We start from the raw sequence: 12,692 nt of genomic DNA, 5'->3' as shown, positions 1-12,692 counted from the left end.
TTTTGTTGAAGAATTGCGACTTTTAGGTCTGTAATCGAGTGACAAGAGAGATTGAAGTGTTCTCCGACTGATTTTTGAATGTTATAATTCTTGACGTCTGATTTGTGTCCATTGATTCTTTTATGTAGAGACTGTCCAGTTTGACCAATGTACATGGCAGAGGGGCATTGCGGGCACATATCACATTGGTAGATGTGCAGGTGAACGATCCTCTGATAGTGTGGCTGATGTGATTAGGCCCTATGATGGTGTCCCCTGAATAGATATGTGGAAACAGTTGGCAACGGGCTTTGTTGCAAGGATAGGTTCCTGGGTTAGTGGTTTTGTTCTGTGGTGTGTGATTGCTGGTAATTGCTTCAGGTTGGGGGGCTGTCTGTAAGCAAGGACTGGCCTTCTCCCAAGATCTGTGAGAGTGATGGGTCATCCTTCAGGATAGGTTGTAGATCCTTGATGATGCGCTGGAGTGGTTTTAGTTGGGGGCTGAAGGTGATGGCTAGTGGCGTTCTGTTATTTTCTTTGTTGGGCCTGTCCTGTAGTAGGTGACTTCTGGGTACTTTTCTGGCTCTGTCAATATGTTTCTTCACTTCAGCAGGTGGGTATTGTAGTTGTAAGAATGCTTGATAGAGATCTTGTAGGCGTTTGTCTCTGTCTGAGGGGTTGGAGCAAATGTGGTTGTATCGTAGAGCTTGGCTGTAGACAATGGATATTTGATGTGGTCTGGATGAAAGCTGGAGGCATGTAGGTAAGTATAGCAGTCAGTAGGTTTCCAGTATAGGGTGGTGTTTATGTGACCATCGCTTATTAGCACTGTAGTGTCCAGGAAGTGGATCTCTTGTGTGGACTGGCCCAGGCTGAGGTTGATGGTGGGATGGAAATTGTTGAAATCATGGTGGAATTCCTTAAGGAATTCTTTTCCATGGGTCCAGATGATGAAGATATCATCAATGTAGCGCAAGGAGAGTAGGGGCATTAGGGGACGAGAGCTGAGGAAGCACTGTTCTAAGTCAGCCATAAAAATGTTGGCATACTGTGGGGCCATGCAGGTACCCATAGCAGTGCCACTGATTTGAAGGTATACATTGTCCCCAAATGTGCAATAGTTATGGGGGAGGACAAAGTCACAAAGTTCAGCCACCAGGTTTGCCGTGACATTATTGGGGATACTGTTCCTGACGGCTTGTAGTCCATCTTTGTGTGGAATGTTGGTGTAGAGGGCTTCTACATCCATAGTGGCCAGGATGGTGTTTTCAGGAAGATCACCGATGGATTGTAGTTTCCTCAGGAAGTCCGTGGTGTCTCGAAGATAGCTAGGAGTGCTGGTAGAGTAGGGCCTGGGAAGGGAGTCTACATAGCCAGACAATCCTGCTGTCAGGGTGCCAATGCCTGAGATGATGGGGCGTCCAGGATTTCCAGGTTTATGGATTTTGGGTAGCAGATAGAATACCCCTGCTCGGGGTTCTAGGGGTGTGTCTGTGCAGATTTGTTCTTGTGCTTTTTCAGGGAGTTTCTTGAGCAGATGGTGTAGTTTCTTTTGGTAACCCTCAGTGGGATCAGAGGGTAATGGATTGTAGAATGTGGTGTTGGAGAGCTACCTAGCAGTCTCTTGTTCATATTCCAACCTATTCATGATGACAACAGCACCTCCTTTGTCAGCCTTTTTGATTATGATGTCATAGTTGTTTCTGAGGCTGTGGATGGCATTGTGTTCTGCACGGTTATGGGGCAAGCGATGCTGTTTTCCACAATTTCAGCCCATGCACGTCGGCGGAAGCACTCTATGTAGAAGTCCAGTCTGTTGTTTCGACCTTCAAGAGGAGTCCACCCAGAATCCTTTTTGTAGTGTTGGTAGGAAGATCTCTGTGGGTTAGTATGCTGTTCAGAGGTGTGTTGGAAATATTCCTTGAGTCAGAGACATCGAAAATAGGATTCTAGGTCACCACAGAACTGTATCATGTTCGTGGGGGTGGAGAGGCAGAAGGAGAGGCTCCAAGATAGCCCAGCAGAAGAATCTGTCCTAAGAGTATAGTTGGATAGATTAACAATATTGCTGGGTGGGTTAAGGGAACCACTGTTGTGGCCCCTTGTGGCATGTAGTAGTTTAGATAGTTTAGTGTCCTTTTTCTTTTGTAGAGAAGCAAAGTGTGTGTTGTACATGGCTTGTCTAGTTTTTGTAAAGTCCAGCCACAAGGAAGTTTGTGTGGAGGGTTGGTTTTTTATGAGAGTATCCAGTTTTGAGAGCTCATTCTTAATCTTTCCCTGTTTGCTATATTGGATGCTGATCAGGTGGTTCTGCAGTTTCTTTGGGACTGTGTGGCACAATCTGTCAGCATAGTCTGTGTGGTATGTAGATTGTAATGGATTTTTTACCTTCAGCCCTTTTGGTATGATGTCCATCTGTTTGCATTTAGAAAGGAAGATGATGTCTGTCTGTATCTGTACGAGTTTTTTCATGAAGTTGATAGATTTCCACTCCATACGGCTAAATTCAGTGCCTTGCATAATGACATGCTATGAAAGCTTATGCTCAGATAAATTTGTTAGTCTCTAAGGTGCCACAAGTACTCCTTTTCTTTTTGCGGATACAGGCTAACACGGCTACTACTCTGAAAGTTGTTTCTGTTTCACAGGATTTGGAACAGTCCCATTTGCTTAATTTGCTTAATTTCAGCTTTATCAATATTTGTATTGAAATTGTTTTCAACATGGTTATAAAATGTTTTGTTTACTAAAAACCAAGTTTTCTTACTAAAAACCATGGTCAGAACAAATCTTAATGGATAACTTTGTTGGTAAGTCACTTTTGCTTAGCAACTTTTGAGTACAGTTTATCTCTTTTGTGAGTACCTGCCATTTGAAGAACTTAAAGGGCTATATTTTCAGTGGGTGTAAGCTTCTTGTGTGTGAATTTGTACACTTGGAATTTTGCATATAACTAGTGAAATTGTGTGCCCAGGTGGCTCTTGAGCCCTTTATGCATGTATATTTACTTGGACTATAATCTTACCTTAACTATTTCATTGTGAAGGCACTGCACAGCTAGATGAAGAGGTGCCATCATACTGGAGTTTAGAATGTTTGGGTTAGCGCCTCTGCTGAGAAGTAATTTAACACTTTCAACCTGGTTTTTTTTTGTGGCCCAGTGCAATGGGGTGTTTCCAGAGGAGTCCATCACATTTAGCGCTAGGTCAAAAGGTAAAAAAACAAAGTACATACTACAATAAACATGTAGCTGGCAAATGTTCTGATGCAGTTAATAGACAACTGATTTTCCTGTGAAATATATTTTCAGTAGAGGTTCTCTGTCACGGGGTTTGTTTGTAGGTTTGTTTAAATAAATCATCAACCGTGAAAGACTCTTGCTGCTATTACTAAGGTGCCAGTTACATTATAAATGAATTACAATTAATTAATTACGTCCTATGCTGAATCCACAATGTTATTATTGAGAGGTAATATTACATTAAAAATGTCATCATACAACAACAGAGGAGAGCAAGGATGAACATGTAACAAAGATACCAAAACAATGTTAAGAAAATCATGATTCCTCTGTGAAGATGGCAGTAATAAATCCGAACACCAATCTACACCATTGAAGTAATGAATGCTTTTATTTAAACTATTTTTATTTAATGATACAGAAGATAATTTAATAATGTATTACCTTCATTGGAAGAATCATCTAAAATCATCTCCATTAATTCTATGTGACCTCCTCCTGCAGCATGATGCAATGGAGTGGCCTTCAGTTCATCCAATTTGCTAAGCCCAGAACGATTTTTCTTAATTAAACTCCGTAATCTGCAAGCACTTCCATCTGAAATCACCTAATTTTGGGTGCAAATATTGTAAATTGCTTTATTTTTTCCAGTAAACAAGACTTTAGTAACATCATATGCTAAAAAGTAGATCAGAATAAAATTTCTCTCTGTCTTGTTTGCCTATCAGTTTCAAAAGCAGTTGGACTACATATATTACTTTTACTTAGGACCTTGCACACGTTTTTCATTATGTGACAAATAAATGTGTGATTTGTTCCTGGCCTTACCATTCAATTAATTTCTAAAAGTAAAAGCAGTTATTTCTGAAAATGTTCAACTTTTTCATTGATTTATCATATAAAATCTTATAATTGATTTGAGCTTTCAATATATCAAAGACAAACTACATGGATCAACCAAATATATAAACCAGCTGGCAACAGAAAATTAAAAAAACAGACACTTTCACACCAATCCAAACATGAAATACAATATTTAAAAGTATAAGTGTAATTCAACATCCTTACTCCAACTTCTTCTAATTTTCCCTTTTGCTAAAAAGAATGGCAAAGAATAAGAATCAGAAAGTACCACGTGAATTGCGTATATTTTTCATATTATTGCTCCTGTCTTACAGCCTGATAATGCATTTAAATAGCTGTATTCAAATACTGAAATGAGTATGTGCTCTTTGCAGTTGTTATATTCAGAAACCTCCATAGCTCACCAACTGCACAACTCCATGCTGAAGGAATCAAATCCTGCTCCACTGAAGTCAATGGCAAAACTCCCATTGACTTCAATGAGTGCAAAATCAAACTCAAGACAAGCAGCAAAAAGAAATTAACAAAAATGTAAGTAATCTAGACTCAGCTGTTTTCCCTTCTGCATAAAGTCAAAGATCTTCCCACCCACCAGCCTCTATTCTGTTCCCCTGTGTCCAGGAGGGGAAGAGGTTAACGATGAAGGAAAATAAACAATCTTGACCCTTTCCCTGAACAGAACTTTACACTGAGATTGAGAATGATTCGGGGCTGCGCCTCCAAGTCACAGTTCAAAGAGAGGGGGCTTGTGCCCTCAGGATTCTGGACTGCTTTGGAGAAAAAAATCCATTAAAATGTTCACAGCTGCAGGAAATTATGCAGATGCATGTCAGACAATAGAAGCGGTCAGAAAATCATTACTTAATGAGAGTAAACACTGAGATTCAAAACGTTAAAGCTTTCGTACCATTAACATCTAAATTGTCAATATCCCATCCCCGAATATACCAAGTAACCTTAGATCAAACTCTGGTAAGTTCTCAAGGGACACAAGGTGGGTGAGGCAACGTCTTGTATTGGGCCAAATTCTGTGGGTGAGAGAGACCAGCCTTCAAGCCACACACAACTCTTCTTCATGTCATAATAGCTAATAATAATCTAGGGATACCCAATATCACAGTAGCGAACATCTGAGGACCAACAGGGCTGCACCATCACTGCAGGCAAGTTCTCAAGCGGCATTTTCCTTCCTTCTCCTCCCCCCCCCCCCCGGGGGCTGTGCATTTGGACTGTTATCCGTGGAAATACAGTGTGTGGGGGCGCGGGGGCGTTAGTGGGTGTAGGGGGAAACAGAGGGTTGCTGACATTGACCCTTCCAAGCCTCCTCCCGCCCCACGCCCTCTGCTGCCTCCAGCCTCTCCCATCCCCTCCCCCACACCTTAGACAACTCAGCCCCCCATCTTCCCCCCTTAGACCCCGCTCCCCCGGCAGAACCTTCCCCGCGCCCTCAGCGCCTGCCCAGCCCCGTCCTTGCCCCATTCGCCAGCCCGTCTGCCCCGCTTCTCGCCGCACCGACCTTAAAGACGTCCTGCGAGGCGAGGGAGGCGGCATCGGCCTCGCACACGACCCCCTCGTAGGAGCCGCACGCCGCCTTGTCCCGCGGCTGGAACATCCTCAGCAGGGCGCGCTTCATGGCTCTGTCCGCCGCCCGCCCCAGCCACCTGGAAGGGAGCGAGAGCAGCGAGTGAGTCCCGTGCCGGCGGGGGTCGGGGGGGGAGGCGCCTGCGGCAGGGCGCGGAGCGCGGCCGGCTAGGGACACGCCTCATGCCGCGCACCTCAGCTCCCCCACGGGCGGCCCCCGCCGGGAGCCCGACAAGGCTGGGGGACCCGCAGCGGGAAGAGGCTCTAGGGACGCGAAGCGCTGGGGGCACTCAGGAAACGTCTCCCCGCCTGGCCAAGGAGACCAGCCCTTGCCCGCCGCCTTTCCACCAGCCGGCAGCCCCGGCCGGCACGACTCAGGGAACCTTTTCCCGAGCTGCGCCAGGGAGGCTGAGCCCGGGGTCTTTCCCCTGCCGGCCAGGAGCGAAGCACTGCGCTGAGGGGGCGAGGAGAGCGTTCGGTGAGGGAAGGAAGGGGGTGAATTTTGCGCCCCCCAGGGGCCTGTGAGAGGGAGATTCACAGCTGCCAGTCCTAGAGGGGCCAGGTGGGTGAGGTACATGGGACCAACTTCTGTTGGTGAGAGAGGCAAGCTTTTGAGCCACACAGGGCTCTCCTTCATGTCTGGATAAAGGCTCTCCCAGCCGCATGCAAGGTGGAACAGCTTATTTTAGCATGAAAACCTTCAAAATTGCCCTGGTGTTCTTGTTGATCAAATAACTGGACAAGCTCTGAGTCAAAAGAACAAGGAAAACCCAAATTTACTCAACTCGCCAGCAAAAGCTTTGAAAACGTTTGAAATGTCAAATTTTGATATTTCCTTCAGATCAAGCAAGATTTCCCTACTGACACTGAGGGACCTGAACAGCCCCATCTTGAAATCCCAATTTTAGCCCCAGTAAAATTGTGTATTATTATGATCACTCAGAATGAAATTATGAAAATGTTCATAATCTTTAAATCAAATCTTTAAGTGTTTTCTGGGGCACCAGTTACAAAAATATAACCATAGTGATGTCAGTATGGTTACACAGTTGTAAATTAATTAGGGTATTAACTAGTAAATTCATTTCTTGAGTGCTTTAGGATTTCCAGCATATCAACAAGTATGAGGTATTTATAGAGCTCTGGATCATGCACTAAGTATAATATTAAATGAAAAAACTCCAGTGCAGTTAACTGAAATGAAAAAAAAATGCAAAAACTTAATGCATTGTTGCAACCTAACTGCTAAAGAATCAAATCCTCAAATCAGAAAAATTCTACAACAATGTTGTCTTTGCCATAGTGCACTGCTGGCAATGCTGAGCCCTGGGCACTCTGTGGGAAGGGGGGCAATCCTGGCTCTACTAGGCTCCCAGAAATAGAAGGTAGCCTTTGGGCTGATCTGTTTTACGTTTTGCTTCCTCTGATCCCCCTGGGTCATTCCAGAAGCTGGGGATTGGCCAGAGGTTGTGGCTAATCCCTGTCCACGCCTCAACATGCTGCCTATACTGAAGGCTGTGAAGGAGGGTATGATAGGGTCAACTAGCCCCATGATAGGCAGCTGATTAAACTGACTTCAAAACTGTTAGCTAGGGTCAGAATTTAGTCTTGCATTTTTATGCTCTACATGCATATCTGCACCACTGTATAAATAGTTATAATTCTATATACATTTAATATCATGAACTATAATCCTATGTTGGATCATATTAAAGAAGTTCTGTATTAAAATCACAAATGAGTTTGATTCCCCATAGTTTAAATTCCAGGGTATTACTAATTAAGAGGTCTCTTGGGTTTTGGTACTGTTTCTCTCCCTCTATGTGTGAAACTTGCAAGCTGCTAATTGTGTTAGTACATTCTAAGACAGAGTCTGTTCTCAAAGCAATTCACAGAGACTCAAAGCAATACTCTAACAACAGAAACAGCACCCAGAGACTCCTCGCCCTTTTGTTGTATTAACAATTGTGATTAAAATAGAGATAGAGGATGTATGTGGATGGATGCTTGGTGTGGATAATAACTGAATGATCAGGGAGGTGCCAGCCTAAGAATCCAGTGTCCATCGGCTGAAGAAGGCGTCAAGTGGAAATAACCAGAGGACCCCCGGAGGGCAGACTGGAATCCACCCAACAGCCTCAAGAATGGGAGAACCAAAGAACAAGATAACATCTAGCAGCACGGAGCCGTCAGGAATGTGCCATCTGCTGATTGATTCAGCAACAGCATGATGAAGCAATTCCCACAGACTGGCCTAGGAAGAAATTCCTATAAAAAGAGACTCTAAAAAGTGAGAACTTTGGGGTCTGATTCTGCAAACCAACTTCCAGGAGCATCAGATGAGCATCTGACAAGGCCCTGCTCCCTCCTCATGTCCAGGCCACCTGGCCAGTGGCTTGGCATGAGCAACTCTAAGGCTGGTAACTATGATGACAACCTTGCAGAACCTCTGTGTGTGTGTGTGTGTGTGTGTGTGTGTGTGAATGTGTGAATAAATATGAGATTGAATGGAATGTTATAGCTATAACTAACTGCTTACTATGATAACAACCTTGCAGAACCTGTGTGTGTGAGTATGAATGAATGAGTGAATAAAGATGAGATTGAATGGAATGTTACAGCTGTAACTAACTACTTACTATGATTCTTTCTGTATTCACAATAAATGTGGTATTTTGCCTTTTTCCCTTTAATAAGATCCTGCTGGTTTTTAATTTATTGGTACAACATTTTGGTGGAGAATTGCGAAAGGGGGAATATTGGTAAAAAACCTCAGTTATTGTAAATATTGGTGTGCACACCGCCAGCTCTAGTGAGCTAGGCATTTCTATTAGGTTAACCAGACCTGCTGGCCTCCGAGAAGGTAGCAGGGGACCTGCTGGCCTCCGAGAAGGTAGCAGGAAAAACAGATTAAACCAGACCTGCTGGCCTCCGAGAAGGTAGCAGGGGACCTGCTGGCCTCCGAGAAGGTAGCAGGAAAAACAGATTAAACCAGACCTGCTGGCCTCCGAGAAGGTAGCAGGGGACCTGCTGGCCTCCGAGAAGGTAGCAGGGAAGAACAGGTTAACCGGACCGGCTGGCCTCCGAGAAGGTAGCAGGGAGAAATAGGTTAACCAGACCTGCTGGCCTCCGGGAAGGTAGCAGGGGACCTGCTGGCCTCCGGGAAGGTAGCAGGGGAAAAACGCATAGATTAAGCTATGATTTCAGAATCTAGGCTGTGTCACTTGCTAAGTAATACCAGCAGTGACAAAGAGATTGAAATATCCATGTTAAGATGTTTAAAAGAAAACAGGGTAAGCCAGTACCAGAGGGAGGAATGGAGTCAGAAGGAACTCCAACCTCACCTTTTGTTAAAGAAATTACACCTTTTAAACAAAACCTTCAAAAATTTGGGCACAGTCCTTGGACTAAACAAGCCCTAGCTGATCTCTGCACTATTTCGGACCTAGAGGATAGATTGGCTCAGTATATCCTCATATACAAACCTTCTAGTGCTGCCAAAAGAGATGCAGCAGCAATTTGGTTGTTGTGGGAGGCATGTAAGGATTCTTCCCTCCGCTTGTCTTCATGTAAAGAGGAAAAGGCACAAACGGAAAAGGGAGCAGACAATTGGAAGGTGCTGGCTACAAATACCCAAAGCCAGCTGAAAATAGTGAAAGAGGCACTCCAGGAATACAAAAAGAGTGAAAAAGTTAACTCTGCAGAGGCTGGAGGGAGGCAGGTAAAGGGGGAGAAGGTCCTATGTATGGCACCCCCAGGCATAATTACAAAGAGAAAGAGTAAAAAAAAAAAAAGTTAACTCTGCAGAGGCTGGAGGGAATTAAGCAGCTAAACTTTGTGAAAATGTTAAAAAGGAAAAGTGTTAGAGAAAGAGCATTCTTGGTTTCTTTGCAGCCATTCTGAAAGAAAAATGGGCCCTTTTCCAAAGGAATGTCTGTAAATTAGCCAGGCAAAAGAAACTGATTAAAATCATTTGACTGGACAATTTAGTCAAATTTGCTAAAAGAACATAAGGGGGTTCTATTGGAACTTAACTGCCTCAAATGTATAAAGGGAATGTAAGATGTAAAAAAACAGAGCAACGTGGAAGGGATGTTAAAGAAAAGAAAATGTGTATGTATCTATCTCTGTGTGTGTAAATATGTAAAGTTCTAAGGACCAGTTGGTTTTGTTTTAAATAATGCCACTAAAAATCCATTTGACTCTTTAATTCAAAGTTGCAAAACTGACAGACCTTTTTGCTAGACACAGGTAATTAGTGTTGTTTGGCTTTGGGATTTGGCATTTAACCCTTAAAAGGTAACTCAATGCTTTACAAAATTTAAAATGTTTTTAAGTTGTGGCTGCAGCTGGGCAGTCAAAATCAGGAGAATATAAAAAAAAAATTTTCTCGATTCTTTTTGTTTGTTTGTTTGTTTTTGTAACAAAATAACAGATGAGAGTTGTAGAAAAAAAAAATTAAAAAAAAACAGTGCCTCTCTGAAGCAACAGCAGGGGTGAGGTGCACAAAACAAAAAGAAGCAATGTTAGAAACACTGAGTCTTAAAATGGCTCTGAGTAATCAGACTGTCACTTTGATAAAGGTACATGAAACCTCTGTAAGCAAAAAAAGAAATAGTGACACCTTATGTAAAAATGGATCTGGATAATGTTATAGAAGTTAAACTATGGAAGGAATGTGCATTTGCCCCAGAACATGTGCAGGGTATATTGTAGAAGGGGCAAAAGAAATGCAAACATACCATGCTACTTAATTAAAATGCTATTAGGGCTCCAAAGGGAGCCACAATAGGTTGGGTTTTCTTTTTCAGATTGCTGTGTGTTTTGGAAGCAGAAGTTAAAAGTAATCAAAACTCTGGTGAAAGTTGATGGTGTCCCTTTTAGTGAGCTGCTGATGGCTTTAAATCCAAAAGCAGGAAGCTTCTGTGAAAATGCAAATTACCTAAATGATAAAGGAAGGAAAGAACTAGCAGCACAAAGGAGCTGCAGATAAAGGACACACCTGGTCAGCAAACAAATTGCCTAAATAAAAGGCATGGGATAACAAGATAATTTTAATAAATTTAATGATAATAAGTATCCCTGTAACAACGTATAGTGTGTATGATTTTTGGAAAAACCCTTTAAGGTCGTATGGTAATGATGCTTCTCAGTTATTACCTGTAAATAAAACTTAAAGCTTAACACAGCAGGAAAAACATTATAAACTTGGTCTGCTGTATAAGAAGGAAAACTCAGGGATTTAATGACTAAACAGTGGGATAATTTCCCCATAACCCTTAAAAGATAAAAGCCATTGAAACCTGGCCCACCTATAGAACAAAAACAGGAAAATGTGGGGGCAATTCCTCTGTTTTGCCTGCAATCAGCAAGGGTATTTGTAAAAGAAATATTTTAAGCAATAATCTGCCACCCCAAAAGGGGTAGAAACATGTTCTTTTTGTCTTTCAGAAAAATCAGGAAAAGCTGATGCCAGCTGAAAAGTAACCCAATACCATGAATCTACTGTCACAATAGAAATTGTGTTTTGTGTTCTATGTTTTGTCTTGTGTTTTGTCTTGTTGCTAGCACTGTTGTGTGTTTAAAAAAAAAAAAAAAGAAGATACTGAAGACCTGCAGGAACTTAAAAATAAATTAAGCTCTCTGTCCCAGCTACAGGACAGCCTGATACAAAAACAAGTACATGCCAACGTAGACTTGGTCCAAATTGGTCTGGGTAACCTAAAAGGCCGATGGAATCTTTAGTAATGGCTTAATACTACCACATGGCTTATCCATTAAAAAAAATATATATATTAGAAATAGGAAACTACACAGCCATAGCTCTGGGATGCACTGAAATGCAGATACTTGCACGAGCTACTTTGGAACACAAAATGTTCTGCGTCATATTGGGAAATATTAAGGGTTTGATGCATTTGTTAAAACAAAGAAAGAGATCATTGTTTGACACTTATCAACATGAATGGATGCAATATGTTTCCAGTATTGTGAAACCAGACTTGTTAATGGGAGAAATTGTTGTCAAAATTGCACACCAACAGTCCCTGGAGGCAAAGGTATTGAAGGTTAACCCACTCCCCATATTACACATGGGATCCTTCTGGCTACCCTGGACCTTGAGCCAGTGGGCTGGGGAGGGAGGGAAGCTATTGGACACTAGAGGTTGTATCGAATGGACTCCTCAAAAGTGGGTGTGCCTCACCTTGCCTGTTGCCCCAGAACCTTGTAGTAAAGATACATCACTAGGATCGTGTATGTGGCATGAATTGGAATCACAAACTCAAATTGCCTCACAGTACCTTCTCTTGAATAGGCTACATAGAAAGTGACACTGACGATTATAAATCTTAGTGTCAAAAGGGGGATTATGTTGGATCATATTAAAGAAGTTCTGTATTAAAATCACAAATGAGTTTGATTCCCCATAGTTTAAATTCCAGGGTATTACTAATTAAGAGGTCTCTTGGGTTTTGGTACTGTTTCTCTCCCTCTGTGTGTGAAACTTGCAAGCTGCTAATTGTGTTAGTACATTCTAAGACAGAGTCTGTTCTCAAAGCAATTCACAGAGACTCAAAGCAATACTCTAACAACAGAAACAGCACCCAGAGACTCCTCGCCCTTTTGTTGTATTAACAATTGTGATTAAAATAGAGATAGAGGATGTATGTGGATGGATGCTTGGTGTGGATAATAACTGAATGATCAGGGAGGTGCCAGCCTAAGAATCCAGTGTCCATCGGCTGAAGAAGGCGTCAAGTGGAAATAACCAGAGGACCCCCGGAGGGCAGACTGGAATCCACCCAACAGCCTCAAGAATGGGAGAACCAAAGAACAAGATAACATCTAGCAGCACGGAGCCGTCAGGAATGTGCCATCTGCTGATTGATTCAGCAACAGCATGATGAAGCAATTCCCACAGACTGGCCTAGGAAGAAATTCCTATAAAAAGAGACTCTAAAAAGTGAGAACTTTGGGGTCTGATTCTGCAAACCAACTTCCAGGAGCATCAGATGAGCATCTGACA

General features: G+C 42.6%; 1 protein-coding gene across 1 annotated transcript in view; it reads right to left on the bottom strand.

The window, feature by feature from the left end:
* TRPA1 (transient receptor potential cation channel subfamily A member 1) overlaps positions 1-5,786 on the bottom strand; it is a 60,446-nt gene extending 54,660 nt beyond the window's left edge. Inside the window, exons 1-3 of the mRNA XM_074943052.1 lie at positions 5,601-5,786; positions 3,665-3,827; positions 3,005-3,180 (exon numbers count right to left, since the gene is read on the bottom strand). Of these exons, the coding sequence (XP_074799153.1) occupies positions 3,005-3,180; positions 3,665-3,827; positions 5,601-5,717 (456 nt within the window). The 5' untranslated portion in view covers positions 5,718-5,786. The remainder of the gene's footprint in view (positions 1-3,004; positions 3,181-3,664; positions 3,828-5,600) is intronic.
* Between the last annotated feature and the right edge of the window lie 6,906 nt (positions 5,787-12,692).

This window comes from Natator depressus, chromosome 2 (genome assembly GCF_965152275.1).
Source record: "Natator depressus isolate rNatDep1 chromosome 2, rNatDep2.hap1, whole genome shotgun sequence".
Lineage (NCBI taxonomy): Eukaryota > Metazoa > Chordata > Testudines > Cheloniidae > Natator > Natator depressus.
The sequence above is the reverse complement of the archived record's forward strand: the minus strand, read 5'-3'. Positions and strand labels throughout refer to the sequence as shown.